This window comes from Zingiber officinale, chromosome 3B, assembly GCF_018446385.1.
Source record: "Zingiber officinale cultivar Zhangliang chromosome 3B, Zo_v1.1, whole genome shotgun sequence".
Lineage (NCBI taxonomy): Eukaryota > Viridiplantae > Streptophyta > Magnoliopsida > Zingiberales > Zingiberaceae > Zingiber > Zingiber officinale.
In genome coordinates this window covers 98,876,174-98,896,639 of record NC_055991.1, presented here as the reverse complement: position 1 = coordinate 98,896,639, position 20,466 = coordinate 98,876,174, and the positions used below count along the sequence as shown (strand labels likewise).

Sequence of the window (20,466 nt, the reverse complement as noted above, 5' to 3'; positions counted from 1 at the left end):
GATCTAGGATGTAGGAAGTAGTTATCATGTGTTGTGGATGTATGAACTATGCATTTGAACATTTTCTTATGCTAAGAAGTGTTTATATCATGTTCTATGTGTGTTGTGCCTTGTATGTGTTTGACGAAATGTGTGTGAGGTCAATTCATGTAGATATGAGAGATTTGTCTCTATGTTAAGGTTGCTACTAGACTGGATAACCGGGGGCTCCTTAGTGACAGAGGATACCCATTCAACTGGACATATTATGCCCTTAGTAATAGACGACATCGATACTTACTCACTTTCTAGAGTCAAAATATCTTAACATAGGGACTAATCCTTATTAGGGAATTCCAGTTAGAGTGGATACTCTAGTGCTACCGTTAGGAAGTACATTAGATAACTCTAGTGATTGTATGACCGGGGGGCCCTATGACAGAGGATAACCCTGTAATTGGACTTTCTAGAGTTACTTCTTTATTTAATGGCGTTAGAACTTGGATAGACTCTCTCGTGCAACTTTCGTGGGGTTGTACCAAACTCTAGTTGAAGCCCTACACGAGTATAGCATGGAGTTAGGTAGATGAACAATGCATAGGGACATTAACTAGCATTATAACAAAACTGAAATCCTAGAATCTATCATCCTTCCTTCACTATGCTCATTCTCTCCCTCTCTACTCTCTCTTTACTCTTACTCTCTCTCTCCTCTTTTCTCTTTCTTTTCCAAGTGTTTGTGAACCACCTTTTGATTGTCTAGATAATTTACCATGTGAAGTTAACTAGTGCTTAATCAACAGTCCATGTGGGTTAGATATCTTTTATATTATTGATGACGTAACCGTGCACTTACGGGAACGTGACAAGTTTTTAGCGACATTGTTGGAGATTATTTTCAATTAACATTAGTTGATTAGCATATAAGTTATTCTAGACTTGTTAATTGGTTTTTCATTTATTTGTCTATTTTTATTTCTACATCTACTTTTCTTGTTATTAGTTTATAATTTAGTTTTCATTTTCCTTCATTTCTACATTTACTTTATTATTTCTTATTAAGCATTGTACTTCATGTCTTCATTTCTATATTTCCTCATAATTTTTTTTAGATACTATGAGCCCTAATAGGTCAAGCAGGCCTTTAAGAGAATTTTTTACATCCATTTTTGCAAGATTTATGTCTCCCATTGTGCAGCCTTATATCGAAGCAAATAGTTTCTAGATAGACCTAGAGATAATTACTATGATACAAGGTTACAAATTTAGAGGAGAAGTATCAGAAAGCCCTTATCTACACCTTGAGACATTTCTAGAGCTTTGTGATATGGTGAACTGTGAAGGAGTGTCAATGGATATAGTTCAATTAATGGTATTTCCTTTTAGTATCAAGGATAAAGCAAGGACTTGGTTATATTCCCTCTGTCCTTAAAGCATTACAAGTTGAAAATAATTGGAGCAACAATTTCTGAATCACTTTTTTCCTCTAAGTAGAATAGTTTACATGAGGAATTGCATCACAAATTTTACTCAGGCAGATGGAGAATCATTATTTGAAGCATGAGATAGATTCAAGAGTCTGCAAAGACAGTGCCCTCATCATGGCTTGGAAAAATGGCTGACTCTGCATATATTCTATAAGTGAATTTCTTTCTCAGATAAGCGTTTATTAGATTCATCAGCTGGAGATTCTTTCATGAATAAAAATATGGATAAAGCATATACATTAATTGATCAAGTGACATTGAATCTCCAAGAATGGTTAGATAGAAATTGGATGGAATTTCCCCTGAGAACTTTAGAAGTGCAAGGCATAAAGGTAAAAGAGACTATCAAACAGAATACAGTTCAACCTCCAAGATTTTGGAAAATCACAAGTCACAAAATGAGGGGTTCAAACAGTTGGAGGTAAGGATTGATAGCATACTTTCAAAATGGTTCAAGCTTGACCTCCCTCCTACATAGACAAGGTCTAGTGAATAGTGTAATGATATTAAGTTGAGAAGTAGCATGAATTATGAAGAACTTTTGGAGAAAGACTTGTATAGAATTGAGGAGACGAATAATAGAAAAATATAAAAACTCAGTTTCATTACTCCAAAAAGTGTCCAAAGGCCACAAGTACCTTTCCCTCAATGATTGATCACACCATCACTAGACAAGCAACTTGAACCTTAACCACAAGCTCAACCATTCCTAAAACCTCCACTAAGTGTTCCTTTTTCACAAGGCTAGTGGGGACCAATAAAGATAAAGATTTTAGCAAATTTTATGATTCCAAAATGGTTGAGTGTAGATTTCTAGATGTGCATAAAGATGAGGACTCTTCAGATGAGGAGTGTAATGTTAATGTAGTGGTTAGTATGCTTTCAGATCCACCTCCTAGTTTTATAGGGCATTGTAATGATACTGAATTTTTAGTTGATGAATGTGATGAGGTAGATCCACTTAAGACTGCAAGTGAAGCTGTTAATTCTCCTATAGTTGATTCTCCTGTAGATGATATTGATGTTGGTATATTTTTCACTGTTTGTGATGATATTAATGATATGGAAGGAAGTGTAGGGAACTATGTTGTGGAATCGGCATCTCAAGAATCACCTCCTTTATCCACACAACTCTTTGAGACTATGAGAGTCACAAGAATGAATATGTTATGGATAAATATGTAGGGACTTATGCATATATAGCAAAGCCCCAAGAATCATCACCTTTAATTGCACTTCCACCTGAACCAGAGCCAGAACCAGTACTTAATTCTAAAGAATACACATCCACTTGTTTGGAACTTTTATGTACCTCTCTGAAATGCAAAGTATCACTAGTGATCTTTTAGAAAACTTTATAGAGGTAACTATCTTTGATTCTATTGGATGTGATTCATCTTTTGATACATGCTCTATTAAAACTAATATTTTTATAGTTTTTTCTTATCTTTCTCTTGTATAGGAGGTGTGTTATTTCTTTGTGTGTGCATATTTCACTTGGGCCAAAAATTGGAAGCTCAATTTAAACCATTTTCGACCACCTGAAAGAACTTTTAAGAAGATGAAGATGGAGAGAGAGTTACTTCACATTATAACTACCATGTTGAAACCTCTCTCCATAATAAGATCCCTTGGTAGGAGGGTGTTGAAATATATTACCCTTCCAAGAGAAAGATTTCAATGAATCTAATGAGGTGGTCAAACTAATGACATTAAATAAGCGCTTCTTGGGAGAAAACCCAAGTTCTTCTTTCTTATCTTCATTTATGTTTTTTTAGTTATTTCTAGTTTCTTTTTGTTCTTCATAATAACCCTAATCCCTCTACTTAATTTTTTTTTCTATTTATTTTTATATGTTTCAAAGTTATGGAGAATGTGAATATTAGATAGCAAAGAATCTTCAGAACAGCAAAGAATCTCAACCATTTGGAGCTTATTACTTGGTAACTTTTCTAACTTCAAAAATCTCCTCCATATTTCATTTCTAGTTATGATTGGGACAACGAAAAGTTTAAGTCTAGGGGGATGTGTTGGGTTCAATTTTTATCATATTCCTTAGTTTTTGTATATTGCTTTTTGCATAATAAAATTTTTGCTAGTTACATCACTCATCATGTCATTGCTGTTTGTTCCTCATAGTAAAATGCTAGCACGTTTCATCTAGATATTTATGTTGTATGATTTGGTATACTAATATGTCTATTGATCTATGTTTTCCTATTCATAGTAGCATGAAGTGAGTATTGTTTTTACTAGAAGAATTTGAATGTTGATCTAGTTTTAGGATCTCTTCATATTATGTTTGACTTTGATGGTAGATATTTTTAAAAATAGTCATGATTCATAGAATCAAACTAGTACTCTTGCTTCTATGGTGACCTCTCAATTACATTTTGGTTACTAGATAAACACATATCATGCAAGCTCATTTGAAAAAATTAATCCAAAAAAATGAAGCTTTGTTCAAGTTTGATACTTTACAAACATTCAAAGAAAAAATTAATGGATAAAATAAATAATTTTCGTGAGTGGAAACTAGTAATTCACCCCTTTGAGACCGAGTTAGGTTACTGTGAAAATAAATACTATGTTTATCTTGATACTGAGTATTCCTTTGAGACCTTGTGTAGATGATGCATAGCATTTTTGTGGGGGATGAACCTTGCATATGGCAAGTAAGTGTCTATTACCGGAAGTATGAGAAACATAGTTAAATAAAAAATTAATTAGGCTTAGAGATTGACACTTGAGAAAGTTAAGTCACTCATTACACTGATCACAAAGAACTTTTACTTAGGTCACACTCAAATAATTTTTGCATCATGCTCATCAATGAAACTATATGATATGTTTATATTGATTCACTAGGAATTATTATAGGCCATCTATGCACATAAATCTAGATTGCAGGTTTTGCTTGAGGACAAGCAAAAGTTTAAGTCTGGGGGTGTGATGTGCGTAGATTATATATACTTTATGCATACTTTAACGCACATATTTCATTAGCATAATCTATGTTTATTACACCCTATTTCATTATAATATTATATTTCTATTATATTCTATTCAAAGATATGCTCTTTGCTTGTTTTGAATGACAAGACGCTGTTTGGAGCGAAAATAAAACAAAAATACACATTGGAGTGAACATAGAGAAGATCAAGCTCAGGCCATGAGAAACCACATGGTTGTCTAGTCTTGCTCATGGCAAATCACACTTCAGCTATGTGAACTCATTCATACATGCCACACTCTAAAAGAGAAGAAGACCATGGTCGTGTGAATCCACATGGTTGTGTGGACTTTCTAGAGAAGAAGTAGACCACGACGGTGTGAATCCACATAGCCGTGTGACCCAACCAGATGAGGAGCAAGACATGACCGTGTGATCCCACAAGGGCGTACCATTCATTGAGCAAGCAAGCATAATATGGCCATATGAACCCACACGGTCGTGCCACGCATTCAGAGTGTAAATAAGATATTACCCTGTGAATCCACAAGATCGTGTGACCCTAGCAGAGGCCAAGAAGGAATCGACCATGTGGATGCCACACGGCCATGGCACAGGTCGTGCCAGGCCCATTCCCTACCCTATTTAAAGGGCTTTCTCCCCTTTTTGGAGGATCTAGAGGCTTGGGGCTTGCCCCCATTCCTTGGGGAAGGGTTCCCCCCTTGGGGGAACTCGAGATCGTCCATCTTCATCAAAGATGTCTGGCTTTTCTTCGACGAACACCTCCAAAAGATGATCTCGAGTTCCCTCCAAAAAGGGAACTCGAGAAAAACCCTTTAAATAGATCGTCTTCAGTAAAGGAACACATCCAAAGACGCCGGGCTTTAAGGATAAGCGCTCTCCTCTCTCTATTTCTATGTATTGAGTTGTAGTTTGCTATTTTCATTGTCTTTTGGTTATATTCTCTTTGCGATGGAGTAGATCTCTAGATCTAGGATCTCTTTGCGATAAGAAATGTTCTAGCTTAAGTGGTGGTCTCACTAAAAGAGGTGAGTCTTGGGACTTTGCATCTACTACACAAGTCTTTGCACTTTCATTGTCAACCTATTCAAATCTTGATACATCCATTGTATCAAGTGGTTGTACAACCAAAGGAAATGATTCTTGGGACATTGCTTTCACATCACAAGTCCCTGTACTTCCATTCACAATAAAATTATACACAGGATATAATATAACAACATCAAAATTAGTAACAAGAGTATCAAAAACATTGGTAGACACAACTAAATCTTCTTCTTCAATTGATGTCATAGTGCCATCATCCTTTATGTCCTAGTTGTTTTGAGTTTTAGAAAAAAAATTCATCAAATTTTCCAATCTACAAATCCTGCTACAATTTTCAACTATATGCCTCGTTTCTTCACAAACCTCTCAATATTGTTGTTTTTGTAACCACTCATTGTAATCGGGGAGGACACCATATTTTTCTCCACCTATTCTATATGAAAAGTCAATAAGTATTGCGTAATTTTTTATTACATGTCATATTGCACCACAAAGTTCACAATAAGCACCAGTAGAATTCACAATATCTGATTGGTTGAACCAATGAGTTTTAGCATTCATCTTTGCATTCAAGGAGAACATGTCCATCTAAATGATACTAGTTAGAACAAGATAGACATGTAGAAGTAAAGAAAAACAAAAATGTAAAATTAAAAACAAGAGAAATAAAATGAAAAAAGGAAAAAATGTTTAGAGTAACTCAAATACTAATCTACTAATGTTAATCGAAAATAGTCCCTGGCAGCGATGCTAAAAACTTGTTACAATTCCGTAAGTGCAAGAAAACATCGTCAGTAATATAAAAGATTGTTGAATCTATAGGAATTATTGATTAAGCACTATAGATGTTGCAAAGTAATTTATCTAAATGGTCGAAAATTGGCTTTGGCACTTGCGAACTAACGAGAGAGATTGAAGAGAAGGTGAGAAGTTTGATAGAAAAAGAGAGAGAGAGAGAGAGAGAGAGAGAGAGAGAAGATTGATCTTGAGAGGGGTTGAGAGAAGTTAGTTTTGCGGGAATGATTCTAGGAGTTTGATTTCACTATGATACTAGTTAATGCCCCTATGTATTATTCATCCTCTTACCTCCATGCTTAAAATCTTGTAGGGATTCTAATAAAGTTACCGGTACGACTACGTGATGGTCTCATCAGAGTGTTCTCTCCATTGGCATTCAATGCTACTAAGTAGAAAGGAGTAACGTAGAAGGCTCAGTTTAATGATTATCCTCTGTCACCAAGGAACTCCCGGTCAATAATCTAAGTCACACCAATCACCTCCAAGCATGGAATTAGGAAAAAACCATTAAGCACCAATAAGAGTGTCCCTTGTTTGGATTTGGTCTCCATTTCAAGGGAATGGTAAAGATGTCTGGTTTAATGGTTATCCTCTGTCACCAAGCGACTCTCGGTCATACGATCTTGAGTATTCCCACTATGTGATGACTAAACCTTCACATCTGTATGTTTACGTCATTCACACATTTCATCAAACACTTACAAGGTCAACACATATAGAAAAAGCCATAAACACTTTATTGAATAAGAAATCTAGAAAATACATAGTTCATACATCAACATCATATCATAATTACTTCCCACATCTTAAGAATTAGAGAATCTACTCTGTTGCAAGGAAGATATAATCAAGAGATAATAAATATAGCATCTACAACTCAAAACATTGATTGAGAGAGAAGAGAATGCTTATCGGTATGTTGCCGGTCTTTTTGGAGAGAATCCTTGCTTTGGAGGGGGATGGATCATCGGAGATGATGAAGATGGAAGCTTTAGGGTTTCTCCCTAAAGGGAGAAGGTTTCCCCAAGGAGAGGGACGAAGTTCCAAACCTAAGATGAGTCAAAGAATGAGTTTCTTGACCTTTTTATACCTCCTCTTAATTGTCCAGATTTGTCAGATTTACAGAGCTTCGCCAAAATGGGGGTTTCACCCCTTAGTCCAAGTTATCTCATGTTTCACCCTAAACCAAAGTTGTATCCCATGAAATTATCTATATTATGATATTTGGATAGTGCTCTGGCTCTAACCGAGCCGAAAGTTATGGTAGTTCAAAGTTTGATCTGCAGTGTGGACAAAGGGTGTGACACGGTCATGGCCAGGAGTAATGGTCGTGACTTTTGGCACAATTAGACCATGTTTTCTCCTGTTTAACTCTGAATAAAAGTTGTATATCTTGAAGTTATCTAAAATTTGGTATCTAGAATAGCTTGTAACTCTAATCGATCATAAAGTTATGGTTATTTTACTTTTTCTCTGTTGTGTTGTTTGGAATTTGACATAGCCATGTTTAAAGGAATGGCCATGTCGTGTAACATTTTGTGAAAATGAAAAATTAACTTGAAGTGTTCTTTACCTTGTTCTAGTCATGTGGAAGAAATTTAGCTCCATTTTGACATCATTTGGACCCCTATTTGGTTCGAGAAACACAGGTGTGTCAGGGATAATTTCTGTATTGAATGTCTGTTTCTGCTCTGAATCGCGTCCTGTCAATCAAAACAAGGAAAGAGCATATATTCGAACAAAAGAAATAGAAGTAAGACATAATAATAAAATAGGGTATAATAAACATAGGTTATATTCATGAAATATAAGTAGATGTGCGTTAAAGATTGTCTAGAAACATATATAACCTGTTCACATCACAATGCTTATTTGATAAATAATGTCGTATGCGATCTCCAATAGACTGGAAGCCCTCCGATCTCCTTGAGTTTGGTCAAATCTGATGTTAACCGTCTCACTTGGATCACTGGATCTCTTTATCTACTGATCGCCTGGAAGCTTCTCCGGTGGCTCGAAAGCTGCGGTTGCCCCCACCTTTGCTTTGGTAGCCTGAAACCTCCTGACTTTGCCTGTCGAGAGTTATCTTTAGTCGATCGTCTGGACACCCTTTCGATAGCTTAAAATCGTTAAACTTTGCTTCTTTGTTTTTTTTACACGTAATGAGTACGATATAAAATGTTAAGTTGCTCGGACTTACTTTAGCTAGATATTCAGCTCCTACGTGACTCATCTAGTCTGAGTTGCTAAACTTCAACTCCCATCATATACTTCACTTGGACTTTATTTGCAATGACTTCCGTTCTAATTAACTCCACTTGGACTTTATTTACCAAGACTTTAACTCCCAACTAACTTTACTTGAACTTGAACTTGAACTTGAACTTGATTCATCTAGTTTCCAATTAAATCTTTTTTATTTAGTTCCCAACCAAAACTTAACTCCTATTTAATTTTTCAATAAGGACTTCAACTGCCTAATTGACAAACTTTGACTTGACTTTCAAGTTTATTATTTTACTGCTGAGGTGACTATGTTTTTGTTCTTATTCGGATATGCTTTTTGAGACAGATTTAATTTAATTTGTGAAGTGTTAGTTTTTTTTTTCTTTTATTTCCTTTACTAATAAAACATGTATTTATATTGTATTTATTGCCAATATATATTCCAGGTTATTATTCTCATCATCTTTAGTAACCGAGTACGAATGCGCTTCGAAGTTTATCTAATCCTTTCGTTGGCATTATAGCATTGCCAGTGGTATTGTTCGACCACCACACTGGTCATAGGAAAGTGTTCAAGTTCTCATATAGATTTCACTTTCAATCTCCGATATGAATCAACCTCACTGGCAATGCAGTGTTGGTGACTAATTATTATCATCTAGGAGCAAGCATTATGTAGCTTTACAGTTACGATAAACAATGAACCAATAAAGTTACTCTTTAAAGTGTTAACTATCAAATGAAACAATAATTAAAGTTGATCAGCTTCCTTAACTAACGAAGTTATTTAATCTACTAGCCTGCACGCCTTTGTGTTACCTCAAAGGAATCATCATTGCTTGTTTTAAATCCAACATTATTAAATTGCTGATTTGAATTAAAATGTCAAGAGCAAAGCTGGATACGGAGACAAGGTGAAGAGTATTATTTCAGTTAGGCTTGAAATTTCTTTTTCCGTGGGGGCCGTGGTAGGGATATATACATAGCTATATTTCAAAAGTCTATTGCTAAGTTCATGCAAAGTGCATGGCAAGTGGAAAGAGGTAGTTGGTTAGCTGCTAGTTTTCAAATGGGTGTTTTGCTTCCTCAAAAGTGCATGACAGCAAGTGTAGCTCACATGGAAGGAAAGGAGCAGGTAAGTAAAGAAAAGGCTTGAGAAGTATCCATGTCTACCACTGTTTAGATCTCCAGATCAGGTAAATTTCAGCAATTTGAGTATCTGATGTCTTAGTTAAGTTATTGAACACCATCATCAGGACACAGGATAGATCTCCATTGAGACAATATGTAGTGTGAGAATCTTTGTTTGTTAATTAGTTGGTGCAGAGTCCCTGTCCGTGCAATAAATAAGAAAACTTCAAACACACTCAAAGTCAATGTCACACACCAAACAGCAATTATTGAACATCACATCCTTCTCGGTCTCAACATCAGATTTTGTTAGATCACTTACCCTCAAATTAAAGATAAAGTGTGTCGGCTTGACACTTCAACCAACGCCTTTATTGTCCTGAAAAAACAATTATTTTACTTTTGTCAAAAAAAAAAATAAATAAATAAATACCTATCATTAACTTTTGACACTTTATGTACCAGCAAGTTAATGATAAGTGCTTTTCCTTTGAAAAATTTTAAGTCTGTTTTAAAAATTTAGAATTGAAACTAAAAAATGTTCATAAAACTCTTAAGCTATCGAGCCTTCGAGAGTAAAAACTAACTACAAGTGATAAAATAATCTTTTAAAACTTGTAGTGATTATCTTCGACTTATCTTGCAAATTGATCATGTTCAAGTACTGAGTCGATGATTGCTGGGAACGTGGTACTCTCATTGACTCCGTGCAACCCTGTGAGTGACGTAGACTTTCGGCGAGAACCTGCAAGCACAAAATCGAGCCGGGAAGGGGTTCCCGGCGACGGCCCTCCGACACTCAAGTCAGCCTCCGGCAACAAGAAATCGAAGTAGAATGACGAAAACTGTAGCTACAGTGATGAATCGCGCATACCTTCGTTGGAGTCTGGGGTCCTTATATAGGGCTCCCTGAAGACGCGTGCACGCTTACCGAGACATGCACGCTTCTCAAAGCATACCTGTAATGAATGTGTCAGAAAAGCGTATCTGACGTCATACCTCAATAACGCGAGCATATCCCTGACGTGACAGTGGAAACTTCGGTCATACGATTCTCTATTTGATCCGACCGCCTACCATGCTGCCTGTCGGCGACACTTGTCTCGAGGAGGATAGGGTCACCTGCCCCTTTTGTCTCATACCAAGTCGGACGGAAGAACCGCTCGGCTAATATTGCGATTGGCCGAGCGGGACATCTGCTCAGCTAATCATATGAAGGCCTTGGCGCTGCTCGCGTGAACAGGAGAACCTTAGCGGCCATGGTTCCCGTTCGGTCGAGATGAAGATCGCTCAAACTTCATCCCTTGCTGTTAAGCCATGCTAGTCACTCGCCGGGCATCAGGAGCTCGGGCCTGAGTTGAGCCGATCTGTCGAGATGCCGGGTCGGCTTTCCGCCGATCAGGAAGGTATTCGCCTGGTCGGGGAGGTGATTCACCCGGACGAGCGCCTACAGGGTACGGTGTTGACCACCTTGACCTCTTGTTGGACGACCCTTGTTGACCACCTTGACCTCCTGCTCGGTCGGCCCTTGTTGCCCACCCCCCCACCCCCCACACTTACCATCGGATCACATGTCTTTCCTTCAAGTCTAGTCGAGGGAGGCTGAAAGTCCGACTGACTGGACAAGTAGCCTGGTAAGGAATTGGTTGGTCGGCCGGCCACTAAGCTGGATCCCGACGGTTCCCGTAGGACTGGCCTTTTTCTCCCGGTCGGTGCTTCATGCATTTGTACTTGGTCATTTTTGGATACTTTTCCTTACCACTATCGAGGGGGTGCGGGCTGGTCGGCTATTGCTGACGCCGTCCGAATCTCCTTATGATACGAGCAAATCGCTTCCATTAAGGCCGAGCATGTGCCCATTAAATGCTGACCCATGGGGGGTGCCACGTGTCGGTGATGCAATCACCGCATGTCCAAGGTGACAGCTGCTGATGTGACGTTTGGCGGTTTGAATTCAACAGTCAGATGTGCACTTCGATCCTTGCGCCCTAGATCGGACGGCTCAGCTCAGCCGTGCCCATCTTTATAAAGCTTTGGCGTCGCCGCTTCCCCAACGCTCTATTTCCGCTTCTCCCCCGTTTGCTCTGGCGACTTTGTTTGCTTCCAGCGCTCCGTTCCAATGTTCCGGCGATCCTCAGCTTCCTTCTCCAGCACTCCATTTTCTTGTAAGCTTTAATCTTCTATTTCCTTGTCTTTTCTCCTGGTCTTTACCGCTTTACGGAGCTCCATCACCTCTCGTCGATCCTCTTTTGCTTTCCCATCAAATTTCCTAGCGAATCCCTTTTTTCCTGTTTTCCGACTATGGCCAGTTCCTCCCAGCTAGTCGACCCGGCCCCTGGTCCTTGGTACACCACCATGGAGACCAGGTTTGACGCGGACGACTCGACGCGTCTTATAAATGCTTTTGACCTTCTGCCCGACCACGAAATTGTCTTGGCCGGACCGTCCGATCGACCACATAACCCGCCGACCGGCACTATCTGTTTCTTTCGAGACTAATTTATGGCAGGCCTTCGATTTCCTATCCACCCATTCATTACCGAAGTTTGCAATTTCTTTCGCATCCCGCTCGCCCAGCTTGTTCCCAATTCCTTCCGCTTGTTATGTGGTGTAGTTGTGCAATTCAAGGTGCACAGTATCCCGTTGACCCCTCAGGTCTTCCACTATTTCTACTACCCTAAACAGTCCGAGCTAGGAACCTACCTATTCCAATCTCGCATTGGCCTAGTCTTCTTCGACAGGATGCCCACCTCTAACAAACACTGGAAGGAGTATTTCTTCTACATCGGACTCCCCGAGCATCCGAGCTTCCGGACCAGGTGGCAGGTCGGTCTTCTCACTCAGGCAGATTTGAAGAGGTACAAGACACCGCCGGATTATCTTCATGCTGCCAATATGTTGGCCGGCCTGAAGTTTGATATTCACAAATTGCTCCCCGAGGGTGTACTATATATCTTTGGGCTGAGTCCAAGCCGAGTGCAGCTTCCGAGCAGCCTAGGTACCAGATTTCCTTGTCCTCCTTCCTTTGATTCTAACTGATTCTGTTCTTCTTTTGTAGCTGACATCATGATGAGCGCCCGAGCTGTCGGGATAATGAAGGCCAAGTAGGCCGAGATCAAGGCGGCTGCCGCCAAGGAGATGGAGCAGCTCGGTTTAACCCCAGTCGACTCGCAGGAGGTCACGACTGAAGAAATTGCCGCTGCGGGCGATGGGACCGCCGAACAGACGCCAAGCATGGGTGAGACTATTGACCTAGGGGTGGCCCAAGAGGCACCCCCCGTCATTCAAGCTGAGAGATCAGGGTCCTCGGGCGACGATGTGCCGCTCACCCACAAGAGACGCCGAGCCGAGGTGCCCTCCCGGTCCACCACATCGGTCGTGCAAACTTCTGCGAGAGGCGTCCCATCTACAACCCCCACAACAGTGGAGGCAACATCCTCCGATCGGACCACATCTGTGGCCGAGCTGCCGGAGCCACTTCTCGTGCAGCCACACGTCTCCCTTCCTCTGGCTGTGAGGAGGATAACTCGCTCGGCTATTCACCCCGTTCGCCCCGCCCAGTCCTCCGGTCCGTTTGCCTCTGCCCAATCAGCACCAGGCGGGAGATGATTCGTCACCGCCACCCTTCGCCTATCGACCGAGGATCTTTGCTTGCTGGGCGACCAGGCCGAATCTCCCCAATATCAAGTCTACATCCGCGGTCGACTCGACCGCGGATGGGAGGAGGCGAGGGCTCGAGCGACCATGAAACCTCCGGGCGCGCTAGCCGACAACCATCTAGAGATGTCCACCGGGGTTAGTATTTTTGGTCATCCCCTCATAAGTTATCTCCGATCGGCACTAATATTCGCTTTGCAGTATTGGGTGGAAAGTATCGCCATGTGCCAGCAGCTGGCATAGGTGGAGGATGAGCTGAAGAAGCTCAAACTTTCGGGGGAAGATTCTTCCTCCCAGGGGTCGTCACCCGCTCGGTTGAAGGCGGAGCAGGAGAAGGCCCGCCAACTTATGACGGAGGAATAGCAGAAGTCAGCCAAACTGGCCAGTAGGCTGAGCCAGATCAAGGCTCAATTGAAGACCTACGATAGGAAGTTGGAGTTGGTCTCCACGACGAAGCAACAGGTCATCGCCAACTTAGAAGAAAAGAACCAGGAAGCCAGGCGATTGGCCGAGAAGTTGAAGGCAGCGGAGAATTCCCTGGTTGCTGAGCGGGCAAGCCGTTCGGCCAAGGAGACTGAACTGCAAGGCCACGTGAAGCGCCTTGAAGATGAGTTACTGGCGTCGCGGGCTGCTCTGAAGACCTATCAGGAGGCTGAGCCGGTTCGCTTTGTCGCCATGAAGCATCAATACCTCCGGTCGGAGCCCTTTCTGGAGAAGGCGACAGACTGTATCGTCCATTCATTCGAGCTGGCCATTACTGCCACGATCATCCAACTGAAGACGAACAACCACCTCTCTGAAATTTTTTTCGACCGGGATGTCAACCGAGTCCAGCTCCTAGAGGGTATCCCTAACGAGGATTTTGACTATATCGAGTGAGCGCGGAGCTGCTATTTGTAAAAGTCTTGTTTTTTGCAAGCTTTAATGGCCTTTCTGCCGTTCGGCGATGCCTATGAATGAAATCTTGTCTCTTTCATATGCTGTCAATTTGCTGTGTGCGTGTTCGCATAGTCCCGATCGGCAACGATGCCTAGGCTATTACTGGAAAATCCTCTTAGGATTATATCTCTGGGGTTTAGAATCGCTGTCTGACTTCAGCTTTAGTGTTTGTGCTATGTAATTTTTCAAGGCCGGGGTTTAATGTCGTCACTCGACGATCTTCTGGGCAGGGTATTTATAGTCACCGCGCCGACTCTGGGGTTTAACGTCGCCGCTCGACAGTCTTCAGGCGGGGTATTTATGGTCGCCGCTCCGACTCTGGCGTTTAACGTTGCCGCTCAACGGTCTTCAGGCCGGGTATTTATAACCGCCGGTTCGGCTCTGGTGTTTAACGTCGCCACTCGACGGTCTTCAGGCGGGGTATTTATGGTTGCCACTCTTACCCTGGCGTTTAACGTCATCACTCGACGATCTTCAAGCGGGGTATTTATAGTCGCCGCTCCGACCCTGGCGTTTAACGTCGTCGCTCGACGGTCTTCAGGTCGGGTATTTATAGTCACCGGTTTGGCTCTGGCATTTAACGTTGCCGCTCGACGGTCTTCAGGCAGGGTATTTATGGTCGCCGCTCCGACCCTGGCATTTAACGTCGTCGCTCGACGGTCTTCAGGCTGGGTATTTATAGCCGCCGGTTCGGCTCTGGCATTTAACGTTGCCGCTCGATGGTCTTCAGACGAGGTATTTATGGTTGCCTCTCCGACCCTGGCGTTTAATGTCGTCGCTCGACGTTCTTCAGGTGGGATATTTATGGTCGTCACTCCGACCCTGGCATTTAACATCGTCGCTCGATGGTCTTCAGGCCGGGTATTTATAGCCGTCGGTTCGGCTCTGGCGTTTAACATCGTCGCTCGACCGTCTTCAGGCCGGGTATTTATAGCCGCCGGTTCGGCTCTGGCATTTAATGTCGCCGCTCGACGGTCTTCAGGCCGGGTATTTATAGCTTCCGATTCAGCTCTGGCGTTTAACGTCGCCGCTCGACGGTCTCTCAAATTGGCCAGTCGTTCAGCGATGATCTTGCAATCCTTTACTTTTCGATTTTAACACTGCAGTCAAAAGGCGTAGGGCAAAGAAGAGATACACGACACTAAATACATCGGCGCACCTTTCACCTAGCTCGGTACGGTTGGAGATGGTTCGCATTCCATGGACGTTCCAGTCGTCGTCCGTCTTCATCTTCTAAATAGTAAGCTCCCGAGCGGAGCTTCTCCACGATCTTGAACGGTCCAGCCTACGGAGCCTCCAGCTTGCCGAGGTCACCGACCGGTTTCACCTTTCTCCATACTAGGTCATCGACCTGAAAGGATCGGGGGATCACCCGCCGGTTGTATCTTTGCCTCATTCTTTGCCAATAGGCCGTCAGTTGAGCGTCCGCCTTGGTGCTCGTCTCATCCACCAAATCAAGCTCCAGTTGTCTTCGCTCGGCGTTGTCCACATCGTACTGCTGCACCCGGTCAGATTCTATTCCGACTTTGACGAGAACGATTGCCTCACCCCCATACACCAAGTGGAAAGGTGTGACATCCGTCCCCTCCTTTGGCGTCGTTCGGATTGCCCACAATAAGCCTGGAAGCGCGCCCACCCAACTGCCCCCGACGTGGTCGAGTCGAACTCAGAGAATCCATAGGATCTCCCGATTGGCTCGTTCGGCTTGCCCATTTCTCTGGGGGTAAGCCACTGAAGTGAAGGTCTGCTGGATGTCGTATCCTTCGCACCACTCTCTGAGTTGCCGACCGACAAACTGTCTTCCGTTGTCTGAGATGAGCCGGCGCGGGTTGTCGAACCGACAAATAAGGTGTTGCCCGATGAACTTCTTGACCATTTGTTCGGTGATCCTGGCCAACGGCTCGGCCTCTACCCACTTGGAGAAGTAATCCACGGCAATGAGTAAAAACTTCCGTTGACCAGTTGTCATGGGAAAGGGCCCCACTATCTCCAGGCCCCACTGGTCGAACGGGCAGGATACCACGGACGTCTTCATTTCTTCCGTCGGGCGGTGTGAGAGATTGTGGTACTTTTGGCAGGATAAGCAAGTCGATACGGTCCGAGTGGCGCCCTCCTGAAGGGTCGGCCAAAAGTAGCCAGCCAGCAAAATCTTTCTTGTTAGCGAACGACCGCCCGGATGTCCACCACAGGAGCCTTGGTGTACCTCCTTCAGTATGTAGTCGATGTCTTCTGGCCCGACGCATTTGAGAAGCAGTCGGGAGAAAGCCTTCTTGTACAACTGGTCTCCGATTAATGTGAATCTGTCCGCTCGCCTTCTCAGCAGGTGAGCCTCTTCCCGATCAGAAGGCACAACTCCTGCTCACAAAAACTCTATCAGCGCCGTTCTCCAGTCGCTGGGAAATGTGAGTCCCTCCATCCGGTCGATATGGGCCACGAGGGACATTTGCTCGATCGGCTGTTGCATGACGATCGGCGATATGGAGCTGGCTAGTTTCGCCAATTCATCCGCCGCTTGATTCTCCGCTCGGGGTACCTTCCTTATGACCACCTCCTGGAAATTGGCTTTCAACTTTTCGAAGGCCTCAGCGTAGAGCCTGAGCCGAGCGTTGTTGATCTCGAATGTTTCGGAGAGCTGCTGAGCGGCTAACTGTGAGTCTAAATGAATCAGAACTCTAATAGCGCCCACGTGCCGAGTGGCTTGCAGCCCGGCTATGAGAGCCTCGTACTCGGGCTCATTGTTGGTTACTCAGTAGTCCAGCCGAACAGATAGCTGCATCTGCACTTCTTTGGGGGAGATCAGTAGTACTCCCACTCCACTCCCTTGCTGGGTGGAAGACCCATCCACGTACACCTTCCAGGTGACTTCGGGCTCAGGGTCTTGCACCTCGGTGATGAAGTCTGCCAGAGATTGTGCCTTTATTGCTGTCCGGAGCTGATACTGAATATCAAATTCACTGAGCTCCGTGGTCCACTTGATCAGCTGCCCTGATGCTTCTAGATTGAGGAGGACCCTGCTCAGTGGGTTGTTGGTCATTACTATGATGGTGTGGGCAAGAAAGTACGGACGGAGCCTCCGAGCGATGAGGACCAGTGCAAAGACGAATTTCTCGAGACCGGTGTAGCGGGATTCAACATCTTTTAATATATGGCTCAAAAAGTATACAGGTTGTTCCTCGCCGTCCGGCCTTACAAGGGCCGAGCCGACCGCGTGATTGGTCGAGGCTAGGTAAATCTTGAGGGGTTTACCAGCTATCGGCTTGGGTAGCACTAGTAGGGAGTTGAGATAGGCTTTGAGCTCCTCGAATGCCCGATCGCACTCCTCGTCCCACTGGAACTTCGTGGCTTAGCGCAGGATCTTAAAAAACAGTAGGCTCGGGTCAGCAGACTTTGAAATGAACCTTGATAAAGCTGTTATCCGGCCGGTAAGACGCTATGCTTCCCTTAGGTTTCTCGGTGGTAGCATATCTTGTAGCACTTTAACCTTACTAGGATTAGCCTCAATGCCCCACTCGGTCACAATGTATCCCAGGAAACGTCCGCTCTTAGCGCCGAACAGACATTTCTGGGGGTTGAGCTTGATTCTGTACGTCCGTAGCGTATGGAAGGTCTCCTTTATATGCACAGAGATCGGCAGCCTGGAGCGATTTAATCAATATATCGTCTACATATATCTCCATATTGCGCCCGATCTACCGCCTGAATACTTTGTTCATAAAACGCTGGTAAGTGACCCCAGTGTTATTTATGCCGAACGACATTACGTTGTAGCAGTAGGTGTCGTCCCTCGTGATGAATCTAACCTTCTCCTGGTCATCGCGGGCGAGCGACACCTGGTGTTATCTTTGGTATGCATCCAGCATACATATTAGCTCACACCCGGCAGTTGAATCTACCATCTGATCGATTCTAGGTAGAGGATAAAAGTCCTTCGGGCATGCTTTGTTCAGGTCTCGAAAGTCGATGCAGACTCTCCATTTGTTGTTTGTCTTGGAGACGAGCACTATGTTCGCTAGCCAGCTCGGGAATTGCACCTCACGTATGTGGCTAACCTCCAGGAGCTTCTTAACCTCCGCTCGGATTATTTGATTATGTTCAGCACTGAAGTCTCTCTTCCTTTGCTTTACTGGCCGGGTGTCGGGTCGGACATGGAGCACGTGCTGAGCTACGCTTGGGGAAATGTCGCGCAGTTCGTGAGTCGACCATGCGAAGACATCATGGTTTTATTGGAGGCATTTGATGAGCTCTTTCCTTTATTCCCCCTCCAGGTCAGATGCTATGAAGGTGGTGGCCTCCGGTCGACAAGGATGAATCTGCACTTCCTCCTTTTCCTCATAAACTAAAGTAGGAAGTTTCTCGGTTATAGCGTTTACCTCGATCCGGGGTGTCTTCTGTGCGGATCTGGCTTCAGAGCGGACCATTTCCACGTAGCAGCGCCGAGCTGCTAGCTGGTCTCCTCGGACCTCTCCTATTTGGTCCTCGATGGGGAATTTTATTTTCTGACAAAAAGTCGAGACGACCGCCCGAAACTCGTTGAGGGCGGGGCGCCCCAGGATCACATTGTAGGCGGAGGGGGCGCCCACCACGATAAAGTTAGTGGCCCGCGTTCTCCGGAGAGGCTCCTCTCCCAGTGATATGGCTAGTCTGGTTTGTCCGACCGGCAGAACTTCGTTTCCTGTGAACCCGTACAATGGGGTTGTCATGGGCAACAGCTCAGCTCTATCAATCTAGAGTTGGTTGAATTCCTTCTTGAAGATGGCGTTGACTGAACTGCCTGTGTCAATAAATATGCGGTGCATAGTGTAATTGGCTATTACTGCTTTGATGATGAGGGTGTCGTCATGCGGTACTTTGACTCCCTCGAGGTCCCTCGAACCAAAGCTAATCTCGGGCCCGTTCGCCTTCTCTCCACTGTAGCCCACAGCGTGGATCCTTAGTTGCCGAGCATGCGACTTCCGGGCCCAGTTAGAATCCCTGCCGATGGGCCCTCCTGCTATGATATTAATCTCCCCCCGAGCGGAGTTGCTTTTGTTTTATTCCTCCCATGTGGATGGTCTAGCTCGCTCGTGAGAGGTGCGGGGCTGATCACTGTGATGTTGCCGCTCGGATAATCGCCTAACTTCTCATCGCCCCGCGTCCCGGTGCCGATGTCGCTGGTTGGGCGAGGGCAATCGGCGACGATAGTTTCTTGGCGTCGGCGAGACAACTGGGGCGAACCCTCGACAATCGTGGGTGTTGTGGCTAGCCGACTGGTGTAGGGAACAAAACATGGGAGTCCATATCTTTCCTTTCGGCCTCGGCCGTTCGGCAACCACGTGTTGGATGGTATGCGGCTTGGCCTCGTAATGCTATCGAGCCCCCTCAGCTTGGGGTCCTCTAGGGGGCTAGTGGTCGATAGGTGGCCTCCTTTCAGTCGGCGCGGATGGCTCTGACGACACCTCCTTCCTTCTGGCCACTTGTGCTTCCTCCACGTTGATGTATTCGCTCACCTTCTTCAGCATATGGTCGTAATCGCGGGGCGTCTTATGGATGAGCGAACGGAAGAAATCCCCATCGACCAACCCTTAGGTGAAGGCGTGCATCATGGTCTCGGATGAAACGGTCGGGATGTCCATGGCTCCCTGGTTGAACCGCTAGATGTAGGTTCGGAGAGTTTCTCTAGGCCCCTGCTTCATGGAGAACAGGCTGACGCTAGTCTTCTGGTAACGCGTGCTGCTTGCAAAGTGGTGGAGGAACGTCGTCCGAAAGTCCTTAAAACTTCGAATCGATCCGTCCGACAGCCTCCGGAACCATCGTTGCGCTGAGCCGGATAGGGTAGTGAAGAAGACCCGGCACTTAACTCCGTCAGTGTATTGATGTAGAGTAGCGGCGTTATTGAACTTACCGCGATGGTCGTCCGGGTCAGTCACACCATTGTATTCTCCAATCTCCAAGGGGGCATAGTGCCTCGGGAGCGGATCCTGCAGAATCGCCTCTGAGAACATGCGCTTTATCCGCTCGAGTGAAGAATCGGTCCAAGGCGCCTTGCCTTTCTTGACGTCCCGCACGGGTGCTTCATCGGCTGACGATCCTTGGTTGGCCTGCGCTAGTTCGGAGGGGGTCTGGAATAGGGCCCGATGGAAGGGAATTGGCGCCGGCGGTGCATCTCATAGCGTGTCGGTCTGCCCTTTGTTCTGCTCCCAAGAATAAAATTGTTCCGGTCGATCTTCCAATGCCGCTCGGCCACCGGAT

At 44.5% G+C, this 20,466-nt stretch overlaps 1 protein-coding gene and 1 non-coding gene across 2 annotated transcripts; both read right to left on the bottom strand.

The window, feature by feature from the left end:
* Positions 1–1,481: 1,481 nt before the first annotated feature.
* LOC121968794 lies at positions 1,482–1,587 on the bottom strand. The gene has a single exon (XR_006108331.1). It is a non-coding gene; the product is annotated as a small nucleolar RNA R71 (small nucleolar RNA).
* Positions 1,588–15,523: 13,936 nt separating this feature from the next.
* Positions 15,524–16,114, bottom strand: LOC122055056. The gene is made up of 2 exons (XM_042616456.1): positions 15,948–16,114; positions 15,524–15,878 (listed from the first exon to the last, which is right to left on the bottom strand). Exons 1-2 carry the CDS (start codon positions 16,112–16,114, stop codon positions 15,524–15,526), a joined length of 522 nt encoding a protein of 173 aa, XP_042472390.1.
* Positions 16,115–20,466: the final 4,352 nt, after the last annotated feature.